We start from the raw sequence: 24,985 nt of genomic DNA on the forward strand, positions 1-24,985 counted from the left end.
TGATTTGCAAATACTGAATCAGCCCTGCAGCCCAGGAAAGAATCCTACTTGATGATGGTGAATAATTTTTTTATATGCTATTGAATTCGATTTGCTAGTATCTTGTTGAGAATTTTTGCATCCATATTCATCAGCAATACTGGACTATAGTTACCTTTTTTTGCTGGGTCTCTGGTTTGGGAATCAAAGTAATGCTGGCTTCATAGAATGAATCTGGAAGTTTCCCTTCCCTTTCTATTTTTTGGAGTATCCTTAAGAAGGATAGGAATTATCTCTGCCTTAAATGTCTGATAGAATTCTCCAGGGAAGCCATTGTTCCTGGACTTTTATTTGTTGGGAGATTTTTGATAACTGAGTGAATTTCTTCGTTGGTTATGGGTCTGTTCAAGTTTTCTATTTCTTCCTGTTTGGGTTTTGGAAGTGTGTGGGTGCTTGGGAATTTGTCCATTTCTTCCAGATTGTCCAGTTTGTTGGCATATAATTTTTATAGTATTCCCTGATAATTGCTTGTATTTTTGAGGGATTCATTGTAATAAATCCATATTCTTTCCTGTTTTTATCTATTTAGGTCCTCTCTTTTTTTTTTTTTTTTTTGAGAAGCCTTGCCAGAGATTTATGAATTTTGTTTATTTTTTCAAAGAACCAACTCTTGGTTTCATTGATGTGCTCTTTCGTTTTTTTTTGTTTGTTTGTTTGTTTGCTTTTGTTTTGTTTTGTTTTGTTTTGTTTTTGTTTTCATTTTTGGAGTCTATATTATTTATTTCTGTTCTGATCTTTATTTTTTCTCTTCTTCTGCTTCATTTGGGGTGTCTTTGCTATGCTGGTTCTATTTCGTCTAGGTGTGCTGTTATATTTTGTTTGGGATTATTCTTGTTTTGAGATAAGCCTCAATTGAAATGTATTTTCCTCTCAGGACTGCCTTCGCTGCATCCCAAAGTGTTTTGATTGCTGTATTTTCATTTTCATATGTATATATATATATATATATATATATATATATATATCTTCTCTAACTGCATATTTGCCTCATTCATTATTTAGCAGGATGTTGTTTAACCTCCATGCATTTTTGGAGGTTTTCCAGACTTTTTCCTGTGGTTGATTTCAAGTTTCATAGCATTGTGATCTGAAAGTGTGCATGGTATGATCTCAATTCTTTTATACTTATTGAGGGCTGTTTTGTGACTCATTATGTGATCTATCTTGAAGAATGTCCCATATGCATTCGAAAAGAAAATATATCCTGCTGTTTTGTAATGCAGAGTTCTAAATATATCTGTCAAGTCCATCTGGTCCAATGTATTCCTCAGAGCCTGTGTGTCTTTACTGATTCTCTGTCTAGGTGATCTATGCATTTCTGTAAGTGGAGTAGTAAAGTCCCCTGCAATTACCACATTCTTATCAATAAGGTTGCTTATGTTCGTGATTATTATATATATATATATATATATATATATATATATATATATATATATTTGGGTGCTACCAAATTTGGTGCATAGACATTTATAATTATTAACTCTTCCTGATGGATAAACCCTGTAATAATTATATAATGCCCTCTTCATCTATTGTTACAACCTTTAATCTAAAGTCTAGTTTGTCTGATATAAGTATGGCTACTCCTGCTTTCTTTTGACTTCCCAGAAGCATGATATATAGTTTTCCATTCCCTCACTTTCAATCTGAAAGTCTAAAATGAGGTCTAATCATTAAGACCTCAATCAGGTCTAAAATGAGTATCTTGTAGACAGTAAATAGATGGGCCTTGTTTTTTGTTTTGTTTTGTTTTTTGTTTTTGTTTTTGTTTTTTACCTATTCTGATATCCTATGCCTTTTGGTTGGAGCATTTAGTCCATTTACATTTAGTGTATTATTGATATATATGGGTTTAGAATCATTGTGATATCTGTTGGTTTCATGTTTGTAGTGGTGTCTCTGGTACTTTGTGGTCCTTGCAACATTTCACTCACAGAGTCCCCCTTAGGATCTCTTTTAGGGCTGGATTAGCGGTATTGAATTCCTTAAGTTTTTGTTTGTTTGGGAAAACTTTTATCTCTCCTTCTATTCTGAATGACAAGCTTGCTGGGTAAAGGATTCTTGGTTGCATATTTTTTCTGATCATCACATTGAAGATTTCCTGCTACTGCTTTCTAGCATGCCAAGTTTCAGTAGATAGGTCTGCTACTACACTTATGTCTCTACCTTTGTATGTTAAGGCCTGTTTAACCCTAGCTTCTTTCAGAATTCTCTCCTTATTTTTGGATTTTGCCAGTTTCACTATGATATGTCAAGCAGGAGACCAATTCAAGTTACATCTGACAGGAGTTCTCTGTGCCTCTTGGATTTCAGTGCTTGTTTACTTCCCCAGATCTGGAAAGTTCTCAGTTATGATACGTTCAAGTACACTTCATCCCCTTTCTCTCTCTTCTTCTGGAATTCCTATGACATGGATATTGCTCAGTTTTATTGCATCACTTAGTTTTATAATTCTCCCCCTTGATCCCCAATTTTTTTATCTCTCTTTTTCCCAGCTTCCTCTTTTTCCATAATTTTATCGTCTAATTCACTTATTCTCTCCTCTGCCTCTTCAAGGCTTGTAGGCTGCTGTGGCCACCTACATTTTATTTTGCACCTCATTTATAGCATTTTTTAATTCATCATGACAATTTTCTAGTTCCTTGATCTCTTCAGTAATAGATTCTCTGCCGTCTACTATGCCTTTTTCATAATCTTATGAATATTATTCTAAATCCTTGTTCAGTTATATTGCTTAGATCTGTTTTGATTAATTCTTTATCTGTCACTTCTTCCTGGAATTTTTTTTGAGAGGAATTCTTCCATGTTGTCATTTTGGCTAGTTTTCTGTCCTTATGAGTTTTAAAAGCTTGTTATGTGCTCTGCACCAGTGAGCAGTGCTATATTAAATGGAGGTCATACACTGTCAAGGGCCTGGTCCTTCAGGAGGTGTTTGTCAGACAGTGTTACTTGTTCTCTGTTGTTGTGACTTTGGTTACTTTATTTCTCTACTCGTAGTGATGGTTTGGACCCTCTATGAAGTGTGCTTTATTTTTTTCCTAGAAGTAGCCCTGGAAAGGAAAACAAACACACAAACAAACAGGAAACAAAGGCATCAAACACACCGAAAAATAAAACAAATAAACAGACAAACACACACACACACACACACACACACAAGAACAAACAAATGAACAAAAACAATCCAAAAGCAAAAGCGAGAAACACACAAGTGAAGAACAGGGTAGAGGCAATGCTGATGGAAGAGCACATACAAAGAGAGAAATGACAGGGGTGGGGACAAAGAGGAAAAAAAAGATTGACTGGGCAGAGAGATTAAATGGCTTAAACTGGAGAGAGAGAGAAAGGAAAATAAAGAAGGAGGCAAGAAATAAAAAAAGTTACCCAGACAGAGAAACTATATGGCATGATTATTCCAGAGAGAAAGGAATGTACCAAAGGAGGTCTAGAACATGTATCAAGAGAATGGATTACATATATTTGTTTAAACAAACCAATGACCAGAGTAACCAGCCTACAGGAGGAAAGAAATAAGAAGGGAGAATATATCTAAATAACAAGAATTGCCCTGGAATTAATCTGGGCTATGCAGCATCACTGGCCTGGATGATGGAGCCGTCTGGTTACACAACATCTATCCGGCTCCAGCAAATATGCAGTTACCCAGCAAGGAGGGGCCTGGTTTGGTGTAGGCTGGACCACCTCCACTCTGGTCCCTGAGGACTGATCCCTGAAGCCCCACCATGGTGGTGGTGGTGGTGGTGGTGGGGAAATGGCGATCCCCCAGTCTCTTCTCCAAGAGCCTGTGGACTCTGTTTGAGTTGTCCTCACTGTGCTGTGGGCACAGATGAGGTGGTCCTACTCACTCCACTGATTCCCCTGACCCGGCACTTTGCTAGGATTCAAAGTTCCGCTCCCTGTGCTCTGGCACTGGGGAAGTGCTTCTCTGTGTGGCTTGATATGTGATACCAGCTGGCTTTGTCTGTGCTGCAGCACTTCAGGGAAGAATAACTTTTCCTACTGCAGACTGTGCTGCTGACGTTGCTGCCTAGTCAGGGGGTTGTGGACACAGGCAGGCCTTACCCTGTCCCACAGCACTCCAGGGAGGACTGCTCTCTCCTACTACAGACTGTGCTCCTGACCTATCACTGAACTGGGGGCTGCTTCCCCTCCTCCCTAGGGGCGCAAATGGGGAAGCTGACCCCATTCAGAAGAAATTTCCACAGAGATGGAATCCCTCTCAGTCCCAGTCCAAGGTTTATCTTTTGTCCAGAAACACTTCTGTGCTTCCCCAGCCACTCTTTCTCTTCCCTTTGTCTCTCTGCAAAAAGGGATCCCTCCCCTGCCATGCTAACGTGGCCTGTTTCATCTCCTCCAGTATGCAATCATCCACCTATAGCACATCATGGATGTTCCTTGTGTCTCCCTTTTAGACTCATTCTCTTTTCCTCCCAGACTCTTGGGGTTCAAATTCCTTTGGCTTTAGCCCTTCTTTGTTTGAGAGATGTGGGAAGTACAGATCTCCCTACTTCTCCACTATGTTGGATAATCATGAAATTATTTTTGAAGTTTTTCTTTCCTATATTTTTCACATAGCTTGAGAAATACAGGTATTAACTCTTCCTTAAATGTTTGTTAAAATTCACCTATGAATCCATCTGGCCCTGGACTTTTGTTTTCTGGGAGTTTTCTGATTACTGAGTCAATTTCTTTGCTGATTATCTGTCTGTTCAAATTTTCTGTTTCTTCCTGTTTCTGTTTTGGTAGCTCATATGTTTCTAGGAATTTCTCCATTTTTTCAGATTACAAGATTTGTTGCAATATTTGTTGACATATATTTTTCATAATATTCTCTTATAATTGTTTGTATTTCTGTGGTGTTGGTTGTCAATTCTCCTCTTATTTGTGATTTTATTTATTTGGGTTCTTTGTCTTTTCATTCTGACAAGTTTGTCTGAGGGTTTATCAATTTTACTGATTTCTCAAACCACCAGCTCCTGGTTTAATTACTTTGTTAATTTTTCTTTGTTTCTATATCATTAGTTTCTGCTCTATTCCCTATTATTTCCTTAATTTTGCTGGCTTTGTGCTCTGTTTGCTCTTACTTTGCTAGCTAATTTAGGTAGAAGGTTAGGTTGTTCATTTGATATGTTTCTTGCTTCTTAGGGTGGGCATGTGCTGCTATATGCTTCCCCGTTAGGACTACTTTTGCTGCATACCAAAGATTTTGATCCATTGTGCTTTCATTTTCATTTGTTTCCATGCATATTTTTTTAATTTCTTTTTTTAATTTACTGGATGACCCATTCATTGTTTAGTAGGATATTCTTCAACCTGCATGTATTTTTAGTCTTTCCATTTTTTTTTCTTGTGGTTGACTTTGTGTTTCATAGCATTTTGATCAGAAAGGGTTCATGGTATTATTTCATTCTTTTTATATATGTTGAGACCAGATTTGTGATATTCTAATATGTGATGTGTTCTGGAGAATGTCCAGTGTGCAGTTGAAAAGAATGTTTAATGTGCCCTTTTAGGATGGAGTGTTCTAAATATATCTGTTAAGTCCATTTGGTTCAGTGTGTAATTCAAATACTCTGTTTCCTTGTTGATTTTCTTTTTAGGTGATCTTTTCATTTTTGTAAGTGTGGTATTATTGTTTCATTACCAATTAGTTCATTTATGTTTATTATTAATTGTTTTATTTATTTGGGTGTTATTATGTTGGAGGCATAAATATTTACAATTGTTATGTATTTTTGTTAGAAAGTCCCCTTTATTTTTTTAACTTTTTAATGTTAAATTTAACTGTTTAATGTTTAATGTTTTAATGTTTTTAACTTAATGTTTAACTTTTTAATGTTTTTAACTTTTTAATGTTTAATATCAAATGTATATTTGAGAGAGACAGAGAGACAGAGAGAGAGAATGAGCAGGGAAGGACAAAGAGAGAGGGAGAGAATCCCAAGCAGGGTGGACACTGTCAGCACAAAACCTGATGCAGAACTCAAACACATGAAGCTGAGATCATGACTTGAGACAAAATCAAGAGTTGGACACTCAACTGACTTAGTCACCCAGGAGTCCTTGGATTCTCCCCTTTATTATCATATATTGCCCTTTTTTCATCTCTTGTTACAGTCTTTCTTTCAAAGTCTAGTTTGTCATATGCAAGCATTGCTACTCCAGCTTTTTTTGACATCCATTTGTGTGATAAATGTTTCTGCATCTCTTCACTTTCAATATGAAGTGTCTTTAGTATGAAATTTGTCTCTCGTTGGTAGTATATAGATGGGAATTCCATTTCCACCCATTCTGACACCCTATATCTTTTTATGGGAACATTTTTTTCCATTTACATTCAAAGTAACTATTGATGCCTATGTATTTATTTCCATTTTATTACTTCTCTTGTCATTGTTCTAGAGATTTCCTCTCATCTTTTGTTGTCTTTTTCACTTTTGGTCTTTCCTTTCAACTCAAAGAGTTCCTTGTAGTATTTCTTGCAGGGCTGGTTTAGTGCTCATGAGCTCCATTGTTTTTTGTTTGCTGCGTAACTATCTTTCCTTCTTTCTGAGTGATGGCCTTGCTGGACAGATTATTTTTGGCTGCAGGTATTTTTCATTCAGCACTTTTGAATATATCATACCACTCCCTCTAGCCTGCAGTGTACTGTTGAAAAAAATTCTTGCAACACTTAGGGTTTTTCATTGTAAGTTAAGGACTTCTTTTGTCTTTCTGTTCTTTAAAAACTTGTTTAATGTTGATTTTTGTGTGTGAGAGAGAAAGAGACAGAGTTTGAGTGGGGAAGGGGCAGAGGGAGAGACAGAGACACATAATCTGAAACAGGCTGCAGGAGCTGAGCAGTCAGCACAGAGACTGATGTGGGGCTCAAACATATAAGCCATGAGATCATGACTTGAGCTAAAGTCGGATGCTCAACTGACTGAGCCACCCAGGGACCCCTGTCTTGCTGCTTTTAAGATGTTTTCTTTATCACTATATTTTGTACATTTGATTTTAATATTTCTTGGAATTGACAGCTTTTGTTAATTTTGATGTGAGTTCTCTATACCTCCTGGATCTGGATTTCTCCTTACTTAGATTGGGAAAGTTTTCAGTTGCTATTTCCTCAAATATATTTTCTTCCCTTTCATTTATTTCATCTTAATCTGGGACTCTTACAATAAGAATGTTTTTATGTTGATGGAATCATTGTGTTCTCTAAGTCTATTCTCTTGCTCATATTTCTTTTTTTTCTCATTTATTCAACTTCATTTCTTTCCACCATGCTGTCTTCTAGGTCACTAATTCATTCCTCTGATACTTATTGCCTGGCCTGCATTTCATGATGCCTATTTCCAATTTAATTTATTTTATTCTTCATTTCATGTAGTGTCTAGGTACTGGCAGTTCATGGAGTTTCTCTGGTGTGTGCTGCATGCACTCTGTTGTTGTGTTTTGGCTACTCTATCCTTCAGGCCAGTCCTCTACAGAGACTCTCCTTGTCTGCTGTGGGCAGGTTTTGTTCTTTATCCAGAATGTTGAAAGTTTTAACTAGTTGTTCTCTGGTCTGCTTGTGAAATGAGAGCTGATACTACTCCACTGGAATTGAAGTCTTGCATAACTCTCTATTTGGGAGATTTGGTATTTGGTTTTGTGCTGGCCTTCTGGGGGAGAATCCTATCCCACTGGGACTGAAGCAATCTAAAGGAAGAAGGGAAGTCCCTCCAGAGGACAGGGAGTAGGGCTTTGTGTAAACAAGTTAGACAGCCAGTGAGTTGCTTCCCTTAGGTGGCTCTGTGTTTATGCTAAGAGGCAGAGATGGTGGAAGTGGCACCATCCAACTCTTTGTATCTGTGAATGCTTCCTCTCAGGAAATAACTCTGAGAAGAACAAAGATTCTCCCATTTTGTGGACCAGAGATTTTCAGATTGCTGTTTCCAACCTGTCTTCCTCTGATTGTTTTTTCAACTTCTCTCCTGGAGTAGAGTAGTTCCTCCAGAGCTCTAGCCAAGAAAACCCTGCTGACCCTTAAAACTGTAGTCTTGAAGACCTTCTTGTTGCAAGAACTGAAATAAATCAGCCCATCTAGTTTTCCAAGTCAATATCCTTGGGAAAGTGTTCTTCTTTTGTGTTTGCCTATGTGCTCCACACTTTCTCTCTTGCTTTTATCACCAACCAGTCTCATTTCCCTCTGTAGCACCTATAATCTGTACTCTCCTAAACCATAACACAGCATGTCCTAGATTCTTAGATGTGTCCTTTTATCTCCTTTAAGTTGCTTAGTTTGTTTTGTTAGTCTTCAGCTTGACTTCTGGTGTATTTAAGTTGATATCATAAGTATCTACTTGTGCTTTTGGGACAAAATCAGAGTAAGGTCCTGCTATTCTGCTGTCATCATCCCAACATCTAAAAAAAACACAAATCTTTGGAAATATTCACCTGCACTGAATAAAGTATTTTTTAAACATTATTTTTAGGTTAATACCACATTATTACCATCTATAACTATAATGCATCATTTCAACATACTGGGTAAAGTATCTGGATATTTAGTAGATATAAACAAAACATTTTAAGTATTCTTATTCTCTATTTTTTTAATGTTTATTTTATTTTTGACAGAGAGAGAGAGAAAGAGAGAGAGAGAGAGAGAGAGAGAGAGAGAGAGTGGGGGATGGGCAGAGAGAGAGGGAGACACAGAATCTGAAGCAGGCTTCAGGCTCTGAACTGTCAGCACAGACAGAGCACGATGCGGGGCTCAAACTCTACAGACCATGAGATCATGACCTGAGCCGAAGTCGGACGCTTAACTGACTGAGCCACCCAGGCACCCCATTTTTTAAGTATTCTTATTCTCTTATTGAATTTTCTCACACCATGTGATGTAAGCAGAGCATGAGCGGGGGAGGGGCAGAGAGAGAGAGACACAGAATTGGAAGCAGGCTCCAGGCTCTGAGCTGTCAGGACAGAGCCCGACTTGGGGCTCGAACTCACAGACTGTGAGATCATGACCTGAGCCGAAGTCGGATGCTCAACCAACTGAGCCACCCAGGCGCTCCAAATTCTTTATTTTTTTTAATATTTATTTATATATCCTATTTTTATATTTTTTTAATTTTTTTAAACGTTTATTTATTTTTGAGACAGAGAGAGACAGAGCATGAATGGGGGAGGGTCAGAGAGAGAGAGACACAGAATCTGAAACAGGCTCCAGGCTCTGAGCTGTCAGCACAGAGCCCGATGCGGGGCTTGAACTCACGGACCTCGAGATCATGACCTGAGCCGAAGTCAGACGCTTAACCGACCGAGCCACCCAGGCGCCCCTATATATCCTATTTTTAAATATTTATTTATTTATTTGCTTATTTATTTATTGAGAGAGAGCAAGCAGGGGAGGGGCAAAGAGAGAGGGAGACAAGGAATCTGAAGTAGACTCCAGGCTTTGAACTGTCAGCACAGATCCTGTCATGGGGCTCGAACTCACAAACTGTGAGATCATGACCTGAGCTGAAGACAGAAGCTTAATCAACTAAGCCACACAGGTACCCCTCATTTGATAAATTTAGGTCTACTGGATTCACTGTTTTCTCCAATATTCTTTAGGTAATACAAAGTTTTCTGGTGGGTTATCTTCTGTGCTAAACACTACCAGTAATGAAATAGTTTCCATATTACATGTTTTTACTTTTACCGCTATAGAGATTTCCAGAGTGAAAACCACACTATCACTGGATTCATTCTTCTGGGTCTGCTGAAATACACCCCAATTCACTTCTGTCTTTTTGACCTTATAACAATAATGTTTCTTTTCACACTAACTGGAAACAATCTCTCAAAATCTCCTGATCCTGGTAGACCCCTATCTTCATATTCCTATGTATTTTTTTCCTTTGGCAACTCTCTCTCATTGTCATCCTCTTCACAGTTGCCTTTGTCCTCAAGATGATGAATGACTACCTTCTGCATAAGACAGCCAAGTCTGTTAGTCACTATGGCACCCTGATCTTCCTGGGGTTGTCTCTGGGTGGGAGTGAGTGTATCCCCTTGGAACTCATGTCCTATGACTGACATGTTTCCATCTGCAATCATTTACACTATCTACTCCTCATGAACTGACCCCTCTGAAGGTTGATGGCTGTTAGCTCATGGAACAGTAGTACTTGCAATGCATTGATACATACTGTCTACACCACGAGATTGCCCTTTTGTAGATTTAGAGAAATCAATCATTTATACTGTGAACTTCCTGTCATCTTGCATCTCTCCTGTGAGGATACCATGACCTATGAGACTGGAGTTTTGATCAGCACCACTATTTTGCTTCTGATTTCATTTTCATTCACCCTTGTCTCCTAATCACTCATTCTTGTCATCATCACCTAAATAGCTTCTGCTGAGTGTTGCATTAGAAATTAAGTGCTTCCCAGCAGTTTCCTTTTAGGGATTTAGAAATCATCCTTTGAGAGTCTACTAACAGGAATAGAAACCCTGAGGCTTGATATTTTCTTATGTGAATCATAAGCTTGAGTAGCTCTGTCAATAATGGTATCATTGATTGTTGCTGTTGTCTTCCATGTTAAATTAATAGTGTGAACTGAAAAATGACCACCAATTAGCCTAATACTTTTTTGATTGAAAAATTTAGGTAAAGTAAACATTCATCGAGTTACTGTTTTAGTTTTAGGATTAGCCATTTAGGATTAGCCATTTAGGATTTAGCCATTTTAGGATTTAAAGGTAGGTAGACTAATCCTGAAAAGCCATGTTATTTAAGGCAACCAAGAAAAATATGTGGAAAACCATATTAATTCTCTGAGTTACTTGCTGGGGATACATGTTCTGAAATATGTATTAACTAGTGTCGTGGATTTTTAGATTGCAGAGCAGTCAGACATTTAAGAAATATATATATATATATATATATATATATATATATAGCCATGCCTCTAACTCTGTGACCTTTATATGAGGTTTTTAAATTCATGAGACAAATCCTATATCATAGCAGGACAAATAGGGACTTGGACTGTGACATCAATATTCTTATGTCTCTACATTCACTGATTATCACCTCTTCTAGAGGTTCTAATAAAATATGCAGAATATGAAATAGCAAGCCCAAAGAACAACAGGTTAATTTTGCAAAACCTTCTAAACTGAACATAATAGTATAAATTAGCAAATATTGGTAATCAAAAAAACATATCTATGATCTCTCTAGTTTACCTTAGTGACAAAGAGTACCAGAGATCAATTCATGATTCAAAAAAAAAAGTGTTTATTGTTATTGTTGTTGTTGTTTTTTTTTTTTTTTTGTGAGAGAGAGAGAGAGAGTGAGAGAGAGAGAATGAGTTGGAGAGGGGCAGAGGGAGAGGGAGTCACAGAATCTGAAGTAAGCTCCAGGCTCTGAGCTGTCAGTGCAGAGCCCATTGTAGGAATAAATACCATTTAGCTTTTCCCCCAGGAACTGGAAGTGACAAAATTCCATGAAAAGATCTGGGAAGTTTTCATAACCATTCCCCCTGCATTATTTGTGACTCTGTCTCTGCATTATTTGTGACTAGTCTCAGGAGCATTGCCAAATGAACACAACCAAAACAAGACATATTAAGACTCACCTCCAAGTATAGAAGCCTAGAGACATCATTGCAGATGTGTTTCCATGGGTGTACCTGACATGTCAAGTACTGAATTGAGAGGTGAGTTCGTACATTTTTACAGAAATTGTACTTATGGAAATTTACTCAGCAAATGCATGTGGCCCTGCCCAGAAGTTAGAAAGACAGTGACATACGGGTTCTAATTTGTGTTTTTATTGAGAAACATGAAAATTCTGTAGGAAGATTTTGAATACACCTAATAAAGAATTTCTCTGTGTTAAGCACTGCGATAAGTCACTCATAAATTCACATCTTATTAATTAACAAACTTCAAAAAGATAATTATATTTGGACTCTAATGTATATACAATTGCTGTATACATAATTTAGAATATAAAATTAAAAGAACCAGATGGGTACTTGTGAATTTTTTGCAATTTTTTAAAAGCTCATTTATTTTTGAGAGAGAGGGAAAGTGAGAGGGACAGAGTGTGAGCAGGTGAGGGGCAGAGACAGAGAGAGACAGAATCTGGAGCAGGTTCAGAGTCTGACTTGGAGCTCGAACTCAGGAACCCTAATATCATGACCTGAGCTGAAGTCAGATGCTTTATTGGCTGAGCTACCCAGTCACCCTGATAATTGTGAATTTCATAAAAACAAAGTTCTGGGGCTCCTTGGTGACTCAGGGGTTTAAGCATCACACTCTTGATTTCAGCTCAGGTCATAATCACACAGTCCAATGAGATAGAGCCCTTCTTTAGACTTTGCACTAACAGTGTGGAGCCTGCTTGGGATTCTTTTTCTGCTCCCCTGTCCCCTCATGCTCTCATTCTCTCTCTCTCTCTCAAAATAAATAAACATGAAAAATACTAAATAAAATTTAGAGACAATGATGTTTATACATAAAATATGCATTATCTTCAATTCTGGGGAGAACTTTTGTGATCATAATCTATCCTAGTGAAAAATGGTGGAATAGTTGATATTATATATAAATTTCTTACCTAAATTATGGGGGATAAGACACAGCCCTACGCTCAAGGCTGCACATTCATGAAATATAGATACTTGCTATATAGCATCCATATAGGTGATGGATGCTAAAGTAAATTATAAGTGAACTAGAAGAGAATGGCAAATGACAGAAAATGTCTCTATCCTGAGTTGACCAAATAAATTTATATAACAGGATATATTTAAGAGATAATGAAAATAGGGGGCACCTGGGGGACTCAGTCAGTTAAGCTTCTGACTCCAGCTCAGATCATGATCTCAAGGTTCCTGAGTTTGAGCCCCACATTGGGCTCTGTGCTAATATCTCAGAGCCTGGAGCCTGCTTCATACTCTGCCTCAATTTCTCTCTGTCCCTCCCTGACTCGCACACTATCTCCCTGTCTCAAAAATAAATAAACATTAAAAATTTTCAAAAAAAAAAAAGACAATTAAAATATAAGTAAGATTTAACGCATCAGAAAACTCAGGGAAGGGAACTCCAGGACTGTGGGAAAGGTATTTTTGAATGGTATAATATGGCTAGAGCCTGATGCAGAATCTCTAACATGGAGCAGATGAAGGTGACAGCAAATGTGAGCATGTTTGTAATGTGACACTTTCATATGGATATTCTATTCTAGGCAGTGAAGATGTTCACATGTAGGCACCTGATATGATTATAAACATTTTAGTTCCATTTTTAATTTCCCTTTTCTCATCGTGGTTGAGTATCTCTAAGGAGGTGATGCTGCCATTTGGACAGTCAGTTAAGACACCGAGTTCAGAGTGAGACCACAGGTGGTACCGCCACAGCTGATTACATTTTACACAACAATGTTAGGCAGAGTGCCTGTGGAACAAGCGCAGGGAACAGTGTTGTGTTGGATTTGTTTGTTTTCAGAGCATATTTACAGACATGATAGCTAACTTGGAAGAGAGATAAGGGTCAGACTGAGACTTGCTGAAATAGGCTTGTTCAGTGTCCACTCTTGTGAGAACTGAATTCAACTGGGATGCACAGATGATCTGCTGTCAAGTCCTCAATAAATAAACTAGGGTGTGTTGTTTCTTCCATGTGATTTTGCCAGCAGGATGGTGGGGGGGTAGTGTTTACAAGGTTTTACCAAGTATGGTAAATACCAAGTATTTACAAGGCTTTACCTAGTGCTGACTGTTGTTCTTTTGCCTTGTGCATCACGAAAGCTGTAGTGCAATTGGCATAATGGTCGTTGCATGGACAAGCTGGCAGTGCATTTTGAGAATCAAATGGGAATATAAAGAAACAAAAATGAAAAAAAAAAGAATTAAAAACATGGGGACCCTGGTGGGTCAGCTGGTTAAGCATCCGAATTCTTAGACTTCACCTTAGGGCATGATCATGTGGTTTGTGAGTTCGAGCCTGGCACCAGGCTCTGGGCTGACAGCTCTAAGCCTGGAGCCTGCATGGGATTCTGTGTCTCCCTCTCTCTCTCTGTCCTTCCCCAGCTCTCTATCTCTCTCTTTCTCTCTCTCTCTTAAAAATATACTTAAAAAAAGAAATCATTGTATAATCTTAGTAGATGATGAGTGTCAAATGAAGAAAATAAAGATGGAAAAGATGATCAAATCTACCATTAATTTAGAGTTTTTCAGCTTCAGCAAAACTAATATTCTGGGGGAAATTTTGTGATCTGTGAGTAACCTGTACATTGTAGAATATTTAGCAGCATCTACTAGATGCCAGTATAACTCCCCGGTAGTGATAACCAAAACCATCTCTAGACATTGCATGATATCCCTTGGTAAGAGGAGAAGGTAGATTCACACCACCGACTGTTAGTATCACTGCATTAATGATAAATTATAAGTCAAATGTACTGATAGCAGTAACTATTATAAGCAAGTAAATTATAAGCAAATGAACTGATAGAAGTAACTATCACTTCATTTAATTTTTACGCTTGCTTGATTTTTAAGTTGCAAGCTCACAGAGTTGAATTTACCTGTTAAGTGTCAAATTATTTACAAGTGGCAGTAATAGAAATAATGGAAAGGTTAGACATCAAATTCTATACAATTTACTTGTGAAATGTAACACCATCAACTCAACCTGAAAAACAATACAAAGAATGTGTACATTTTCATGATCTGTGTGTGTGCACACATGTGTATAATTCTTTGATTCAAATTAATTTCAATTTATGCAGTTTTTTGGAAACACACAAATATACATTCCCAATTTCTTTTGTAGCTATTGAAAATGTAATTTGTTTAAATATTAAATGAGATACTTAAATGTTGAAATCATTCAAAGGATACAAAGTATTAAAGTATTAAGTTTCCTTTGCTTCTGCTAGCCTTGTGTTTGACTGAATTAACCTTTGGCAGAACCAGGGAGCTCACAGAGTATTACACACATGGGTGTGTGATTAGACACTGTAAGGGAGGCAACATGTCTGTTACCTGTACAGGATATTTGGCTGGTTAGATTCCTTAAAAGATTTCCTAAAGCACAAAGGATTTCTATAATTTATCCTTCTGTAGCAGGCTAACTTTTGGTAAGGATATTGCTGGACTGAAAATTCATTGCAGAAAAGAAGGGAAGCACAATTTTGAAATACTATTGACTTTGAGATAGACCTCTGCATACTGAATAGGGGACACAAATTCTAGACACAGCTATACATTGGTTGCTATGTTCTTAAAGAAATGACTGTAAGTATTTGGATCTTAGTTTATTTTTTGTTTTTTGGTTTTTTTTTTTGTTTTTTTATCTGTGTGACAATAGGAGCACATTTTAAAATTCTGTACCAACAATAAATACACGAACTCTAAAATTGAGTCCCATTTTCTCAGTATTTTAATTTCAAACTTCTGAAGAAAAGGATAGGAAAAGAAACTAATGCAAGGAGAGTAACAGAAATGCAATATATCAGCCACTTTCAAATTTGCAAAGCAGCTGAAAGAATATGTGTATCTGCAACCTGACTTACAGACAAGATGAGTGTTCTTTTGTGAACATGTTTTTAGACTGTGACACTTTTTGATTGAAAGAAACTATGGCTTACACTTCATTTAAAAGTCCTGTGATATTATTTATTGCTAAATGATATTGTGAGGCCTCTCTTCTTCCATTTAGTAGAGACCAAGTGTGAGCTGTTGTGTTGTTGCAGGGAGCCAGTGAGAATACAGGAAGAGCAGGAGGACAGAGGAAACATGTTTCTAAGGAGAAAAAGTAAAATGTGTGGCTTTAATCTCAAAACCAATTTTATTTGAGCACAAAATAATTTATTAGAGACATTTGCCATCATACACTGCCTAGTAGGCATAGACAATTCTTGTTTAAATAGCTACTTTACTGGAAGTTTGGGGTGGCTAACGTGAGCAATTCTTTCTGATTCCTTGCTTTTCATAAGGTACAGGATAAACTATATCTTTTTAGCTCATGATAAGTTACTCAAGTTCTGTGAATGTCATTTACTTTAAAAATTTTAGTGTTTTTATTTATTTATTTTTGACAGAGAGACAGAGAGCAAGTAGGGGAGGATCAGAGAGAGAAGGAGACACAGAATCTGAAGCAGGCTCCAGACTCTGAGCTGTCAGCATAGAGCCTGACACAGGGCTCAAACTCACAGACCTTTAGATCATGACCTGAGTTGAAGTTGGACTCTTACCTGACTGAGCAGCCCAGGCACCCCATGATGCTTATTTTACAATTGTGGGTGATGATACCAGATTCAGAATTTTGTTTGGACTTAGCATGATTTCTTATACCTGTCCAGGATGTTAGTGAAATGGAAAATAAAGGTTACATCTGAGTCTTCCCTTCCACTTATAGAAATGGCCCAGGAGCAAAATATTATCTTTCTCTCATCCAGTATGTCACTTCAGGCAAATATTGTCATTGTTGTCAGTAGAAGACAGCCAACATTTTCAATGTTGTGCAGTAAGATTAATCCAATGCTTACGTGTCAAAGTTGCAAGGGGATTGGAAGTAATCAATATAGGTCAGAGTTTTGTAAATTGACTATGCATAGTGACTATGCATTAGTGACTAGAAGCAGAATAAATGGGTAAAAAGTAATCTAATTGAGGATTCTTTATGCATTCAAAAATTGTCTACTTTGTCAAAATTAAAATAAACATCTAGTGGTTATGAGTGAATTCCTGTTGGGGAGATCTTTAATTTTAATAAAGTCCCAGTCTATATAGTATAAAATAAATACACATGAGCCAAACCCATATTAATTAAATTATTAGTCAGCTTGTGGTCAGTCTTGGCAATAAGATTTATGCTTAACTCAAATTAAGCTTTAATATTTTAGATATGTGAATTTATGAAGAGCATAAATTACTCATATCACGTTTATGATATGTATATGATATATGATCATATCGCATATATGATATGTATAAATACACGGTGGGTATTTATATTTGCCTTTTATTATTTCATAGATTCTTTTCAGAAGAATTTGAATGCATATGCTTATCACCTTGCCTTGTGACTTTGTGAAACAACACAGAACTTCTTTCTCAAAGTAAGAAATGTTGATTATTTATTTAAGGAACTAGATATTTCATAAAAACTTCAGAATTAGACTAAAATAGTTTGGATAAAATGTAAAAACTCACATTTCTTTATTTTTCACACCATGAGTTTTTCTTTTTCTTCAGGAAAACCAATGAATAGAAAATGGAAAATAACAACCAAACATTAACAGGCTTCCTTTTATTGGGGTTGTTTCCACCATCAAGAATTGGGTTGTTTATTTTCATTCTCATTGTTATCATTTTCCTAATGGCTCTTTTTGGAAACCTGTCCATGTTTCTCCTCATCCTCCTGGACGTCCATCTCCACACACCCATGTATTTTCTACTTAGTCAGCTCTCCCTCATGGACCTGAACTACATCTCCACCATCGTCCCCAAGATGGCATCCAATTATCTCTTTGGAAACAAGTCTATCTCCTTTATTGAGTGTGGGGTACAGAGCTTCTTCTTCTTGACTTTAGCAGGTGCAGAAGGGTTACTATTGGCCTCTATGGCCTATGATCGCTATTTGGCTATTTGCTTTCCTCTTCATTATCCCATTCGTATGAGCAAAAAAGTGTGTGTGTTGATGATAACAGGATCTTGGATAATGGGCTCAATCAACTCCTGTGCCCACACTGTATATGCCCTCCATATCCCTTATTGTCGATCCAGGTCCATCAACCATTTCTTCTGTGATGTCCCAGCCATGTTGACTCTGGCTTGCATGGACACCTGGGTCTATGAGTACACAGTGTTTGTGAGCACCACACTTTTGATTGCATTTCCTTTCATCGGCATTGCATGTTCTTATGGCCGAGTTCTCCATGCCATCTGCCACATGCACTCAACAGAAGGGAGGAAGAAGGCCTATTCCACCTGTAGCACACACCTCACTGTGGTGACTTTCTACTATGCACCCTTTGCTTACACTTATCTACGCCCAAGATCGCTGAGATCTCCAACAGAGGACAAGATTCTCGCTGTCTTCTACACCATCCTGACCCCAATGCTCAACCCCATCATTTATAGCCTGAGAAACAAGGAGGTGATGGGAGCCCTGAGAAGAGTGATTCAGAGGATCTGCTCTGTATAAGTTTAGAAAAAGTTCTCTTTAATCCGGCTGTCTTAAAATTCCATCATTTTCATCTTTTACAACTCATTAAAACAATACCATTCCAAGATTGAAGACAAAGGTTATATTAATCTAGAAAATTAAGATAATTGAGATTTGAAAAAATAATTTTATATTCTCACTGCTTTTTTGTTTGTTTTCTTTGTGGTAATTTTTCAATAAATAGAAAGAACATACATTTTCTCTTAATCTGTGGGTAATAAGAATTTATTAATACATTGAAAAAATTTATTAATGCATTGAAACAGTCCAAAATGATAGTATTAGTCATTATACTAATTCTTATATACTTATATCTTCCTAAATGGCTAAAATAGGAAGACAAGAGCAAAAAGTATAACATCCCAGGTTTGTTTGAAATCAAACACCCCCCCACACACATATATATATATATATATATAACATTTTACACTTACCTGGTGAAAAATGATTCTTCTGTTTCCTTATTTTTGGTGGCAGTGATAGGTATAGAGATTGGGAAAAGAACTCTGTATGGAATTAGACATTCTCAGACCACTGAGGAGGAAATACAAGTTTATATATTTTATGAGAAGGGCACTGGAAGTAACTAGATGAATCCTAAGAAAGTAATTTATAACAGGTATACATGATCAGGAAAATTAATTGTGATCAGGAAAATGAAAAATAGACTATAGGATAATGAGAGCCATTTTCTAAAAGGATTGATGGGAGTTATATGCTGTTTAGTGCAGATTAATCAGTCTGGGCCACTCCCCAGTTATCCTTCAAAACACTCAAATTTCACAGCCCCAAAAGCCACTAATTCCATTTCATAGGATGATTTCTGTTAGCAGCATTTCATTATATATTCCCCCCGAAATGAACAAAGATTCCCATTTACCTACATTCTTACCAACATGTTATTCCCTGTATTTTTGAAAATAGCTATTCTTAATGAGTAAGGTGATATCTCATTGTGGCTTTTATTTGCTTTTCCCTGATTATTTACGACGTTGATCATCCTTTTATTATTTTTTCTTTCTTTATCTTTTTGTCCATCTGTATGTCTTCTTTGGAAAAAAATGTCTATTCATGTCTTCTGTCCATTTTGTAATCGTTTTTGTGCTATTGAAATTGTGTCTTCTTTATCTATTTTGAATACTAGCCTCCCTTATTATACATATTACTTAAAAGTATATTTTCCTATTCAGTAGTTTGTCTTATAATTTTGTTGATGGTTCTATTTGCTGTGCATATTTTTAGTTTGATATAGCCCAACTTATTTTCACTTTTCTTCTTTTTGCCTTTTGTGTAATATTTAAAAATAATAAGTATTATGAATATCTATGTCAGGAAGTTAACCGCCTGTTTTTTCTGGAAGTTTTATGGTGTCAATTCTTACATTTGTCTTCAATCCCTTTTAAAATAATTTTTGTGTAGGGTTTATTATAATGGCTTGCATGTGGCCACATAGTTTTCTGACTGGAAAATGCATAGCATTTACACTTACTGAATAGACTGTTCTCTCACCATAGTATATTAGTGGCTTATTTCTTGTAAATTAGCTAACCATATATTCATGGATTTATTTCTGGTCTGGGTTTCCTTACTCTTCCTTATCCTTTAGAATACACTGAATGCCATAGCACAATGCAATGCTCACTGTTTTTGTGTCTCCTGGAGAAGTATGCTTCTACACCTCCTCCGCACTGTTTAAGAAGCACAGGGTATTTTACGTTGCTTCATTATCAGAGTCTTATGGGCTGTTAGGGAATCATTACTTCTCTGAGTAAACTCACAGTAGACTCATATGTCTACCATCAAGTGTTCACCCATGGTCATTGTGGTTTCCTAAGGATAATTTTGCCCTGAGATCCTACCAACAGGTTCCATTATATCCCACAATCAAGTTCTTGTGAATTTCTTTTTTTAAAAAAATTTTTTTTATAAATTTACATCCAAATGAGTTGGCATGTAGTGCAACAATGATTTCAGGAGTAGATTTCTTAGTATCCTTTACCCATTTAGCCCATCCTCCCTCCTACAACCCCTCTAGTAACCCTCAGTTTGTTCTCCATATTTATGAGTCTCTTCTGTTTTGTCCCCTTCCCTGTTTATATTTTATTTTTGTTTCCCTTCCCTTATGTTCATCTGTTTTGTCTCTTAAAGTCCTCATATGACTGAAGTCATATGATTTTTGTCTTTCTCTGACTCACTAAGTTCACTTAGCATCATACCCTCCAGTTCCATCCATGTAGTTGCAAATGGCAAGATTTCATTCTTTTTGATTGCCGAGTAATACTCCATTGTATATATATACCATGTCTTCTATATCCATTCACCCATCAATGGACATTTGGGCTCTTTCCATACTTTGGCTATTGTTGATAGTGCTGCTATAAACATGGGGGTGTATGTGTCCCTTCAAAGCAGCACACCTGTATCCCGTGGATAAATGCCTAGTAGTGCAATTATGGGGTCAGGGGTAGTTCTATTTTTAGTTTTTTGAGGAACCTCCATACTGTTTTCCAGAGTGGCTGCATCACTTTACATTCCCACCAACAATGCAAAAGAGATCCTCTTTCTCCGCATCCTCGCCCAACATCTTTTGTTGCCTGGGTTGTTAATGTTAGCCATTCTGACAGGTGTGAGGTGGTATCTCATTGTGGTTTTCATTTGTATTTCCCTGATGATGAGTGATTTTGAGAATTGCTAACGTAAATCCTCAAATATAGTAGGTAGTTCTGAGGCATGAATTAACAATCAAGTGACATTTATTCCTGGTTTGCAAGGGTGGTTCAATATTCACAGATCAATCAATATGATACACCACACTAATAAAAGAAAGAATAAGAACCATATGATCATTTCATTAAATGCAGAAAAAAACATTTGACAAAAGCAACATCCATTCATGATAAAAAAGAAAAAAAAAAGTATGGTTAGAGGGAACATTCTTCAACATAATTAAGGCAATATACACAATACCCACAGCTAATATCACCCCCAATGGGGAAAAACAGAGTTTTTCCTCTATGGTCAGGAATAAGATAAGGGTGTTTACTTTCATCACTTTATTTAACATAGTAGTGGAACTCCTTGCCACAGCAATGAGACAAGACAAAGGAGTAAAAGACATCTAAATCTGCAGGAAAGAAGTAAAACTTTCCTTATTTGTACATTACACGATACCCTATATAGAAAACTGAAAGACCCACCAAAACATTGCTAGAAGTGACACACCGGTCTAGTAAAGTCCCAGGATAAAAAAATCAATGTACATAAATCTTGTATTCCTATACAACAATAGTGAGATAGCAGAAAGAGAAATCAAGGAATTTATCCCACTTACAATTGAACCAAAAACCATAAGATATCTAGGAATTAATCTAACTAATGTGCTAAAAGACCTGTACTCTGAAAACTATAAAACACTGATAAAAGAAATTGAGGATGACATACACAAAAAATGGAAGACATTCCAGGCTTATGGGCTGGAAGAACAAACATTGTTAAAATGTCTCTACTACCCAAAAAATCTACACATTTAATGTAATCCAAGTCAGATTACCAACAGCATTTTTCATGGAGCTACAGCAAATAATCCTAAAATTTGTATGGAACCACAGAAGACCAAATACCCGAGGGAAATTTGAAAAGAAAAGCAAAGATGGAGGCATCACATTTCCAGACCTAAGCTATATTATGAAGCACTAATGATCAAGGCGGTTTGCTATTGGCACAAAAATAGACACATACATCAATAAAACGGAATAGAAAACCTAGAAGTGAACCCAAAACAATATGGTCAGTTAATTTTCAACAATGCAGGAAAGAATATCCTATGGGGAAAAAACAGTCTCTTCAGCAAATGGTGCTGGGAGAACTGGGAAGCAACATGGAAAAGAACGAAAATGGACAAATTTTTACATCATACACAAAAATAAACTCGGAATGTATGAAAGACCTAAGTGTGAGACAGGAAACTATAAAATTCTTAGAGGAGAGCACAGGCAGTAACCTCTTTGACATTGGTGTTAATAACTTCTTACTAGATTTGTGTCCTGAGGTAAAAGAAACAAAGACAAAAATAAACTCTAGGAATTCATCAAAATAAAAAGTTTCTGCACAGCAAAGAAAACAACAGACTAAAAGGCAGCCTGTGGAATGAGAGAATATATTTGTAAATGGCATGTCCAATAAAGGGTTAGTAGTCAAAACACAATGAACTTAGAAAACTCAACACTCCAAAACAAATAATATAATGGAAAATGGGCAGCAGATATGAATAGACATTTTTTTCCAAAGAAGACATACAGATGCTCAACATCACTCATCATCAGGGAAAAAGAAATCACAACTACAATGAGACATTATCTCATACCTGTAAGAATGACAAGAATTAACAACAGAAGAAACAAGAAGTTTTGGCCAACAGGTGGAGGAATAGGAACCCTCTTACACTTTTGAAGTGTAATATACTTCATGAAGTATACTATTAGGCATTTACCCAAAGAATACAAAAATACTTATTCAAAGGGATACATACAGCCTGATGTTTATTGAAACATTATCTACAATAGTGAGACTGTGGAACAAGCCCAAATGTCCATTGACTAATGAATAGATAAAGAAGACGTATAAATACAGAATAGAATATTACACAGCCATAAAAAAGAATTAAATCTTGACATTTGCAGCAACATGGGCAGATTGAGAGTTGCCAGAGTCCAGCCCCAGCAGGTCCAGGGGTTCCCAAAGGATGAACAGCATCGGCAAAAATAACAAATGGATGCAGACAACAGCAATGTGTTAGACTGGCCACTTTATTGTGGCAAACGTGGCATTATATTTGTTAGCAATTTCCTTGTCGCATGTGTCATCTATGTTTCTTGGCTTTACCTAATTCTAAAAATGTTCCTTTGTGTAATCACCCAATAACCTCATGGTTATTTCTTTGTAACGTTCCCTTCTGCCTTTTGCTTATTGATTAGTTTCTTCATACTACTTTCATTATGTATCTATGTTTATTTATAGTCTATAAAGCATTTGCTTTGCTATTTTCATGAAAGGTCATCTATCTCTCAACATCTCAAGTGGAACATTTACAGGGATATGACTTCTTAATTGTTCCTTTGAACCATTTGCAGTACAAAGAACAAAGGTATTTGCTTTGGTCTGAGGTGTCAGGAGGGAGACAAGAGGGCCCTGGCAACCCACACATCATGCGTTCCCAGAAAGACAATGTATACCTAGGAAATAATGAACCATTCTGTATCTTAATCCACCAGGTCCAGTTATCATCTGGAATGCCTCCTGGGGGCCAAGTGGGCCTAGGGGTTGGAGTAACTTGTATCCATAGATACACTTCTTTGTTGCTGGAGTGGGGATTTTGAACCCATTTTTCCCCTCCTTGGCTGGGAAATATATGGGGCTATCCTTCCTTTAGGTAGAGGAGTCTTTATAGGGAGTGGCGAGTGTTAGATGTAAGGTTGCATAATTTCCCTGCGGAATCTTATTTCTTTCCCCAATGGTTCTTTTCCTGGGGGGCCGGTTGTGGGCAATTCCCCAACCGACAAATCCCCAGGTACTTTCATTGGTCAGGAGGCTGCCCCGACCAACACTAAGGCCAAATTACATAAAAGCTTGCATACAAGAAGCTTCACTTTCAGTGAACTGCCATGCAGTCCTGATCCATCCACTGTCCGGGTCCTGCCATCAGGCTGGTTGGATACCTTGGCTTCAGCAGGGAGTATGATGTTAAGCAAAATAAGTCAGCCAGAGAAAGATAAATACCATATGACTTATTCATATGCGGAATTTAAGAAACAAAATAAAGAAAAAAATGACAAATATAGACTCAACTATAGAGAATAATCTGATGGGTACCAGAGGAGAGGTGGGTGAGGGTTGGGAGAGATAGTTGATATGTATTAAGAGTACACTTATGATGAACATTGATTAATTAGGAGAATTGTTGAATCACTATATTATACAACCTGAACCAACATAACACTGTGTGTTTATGTAGGAAATTTCTTATACTACATGGCAAAGAGAAAGAATGAAATATGGCCTTTTGTAGCAACATGGATGGAACTGGAGAGTGTTATGCTAAGTGAAATAAATCATACAGAGAAAGACAGATACCATATGTTTTCACTCTTATGTGGATTCTGGGAAACTTAACAGAAGACCATGGGTGAGGGGAAGGAAATAAAAAGTTAGAGAGGGAGGGAGCCAAACCATAAAAGACTCTTAAAAACTGAGAACAAACTGAGGGTTGATGGGGGGTGGGAAGGAGGGGGAGGGTGGGTGATGGGTATTGAGGAGGGCACCTGTTGGCATGAGCACTGGGTGTTGTATGGAAAGCAATTTGACAATAATTTTCGTATATATATATTTGTGTGTGTGTATATATATATATATATATAATGAAATTTCTTAAAAGTTTAATAAAAAAAGAAAAAGAAAAACAAAAAAAATATGAGAACATTTTCTGAAGTGAAATAACTCAGGCAGAAAAGAAAAATATTGTGTAACTCCACATATTTGGTCTTTAATTTTAAGTAGGCTTCATGCTCAGTGTGAAGCTCAACTTAGGGTGTGAACTCACAACTTTGAGATCAAGACCTGAGCTGAGATAAAGAGTTGAATACTTAACTGACTGAGCCCTTAAGGCACCCCTGTATGATTCCACTTTTATGATGTATTAGAATAGGTAAATTAATTGAGACAGAAG

At 37.0% G+C, this 24,985-nt stretch overlaps 1 protein-coding gene across 1 annotated transcript; it reads left to right on the top strand.

Annotated features, from left to right (window-relative positions):
- Window positions 1-17,310: 17,310 nt before the first annotated feature.
- LOC102956038 (olfactory receptor 2L8-like) lies at window positions 17,311-18,243 on the top strand. The gene has a single exon (XM_007092950.1). It carries the CDS (start codon window positions 17,311-17,313, stop codon window positions 18,241-18,243), a length of 933 nt encoding a protein of 310 aa, XP_007093012.1.
- Window positions 18,244-24,985: the final 6,742 nt, after the last annotated feature.

This window comes from Panthera tigris, chromosome A1 (assembly GCF_018350195.1).
Source record: "Panthera tigris isolate Pti1 chromosome A1, P.tigris_Pti1_mat1.1, whole genome shotgun sequence".
Taxonomy (NCBI): Eukaryota; Metazoa; Chordata; class Mammalia; order Carnivora; family Felidae; genus Panthera; species Panthera tigris.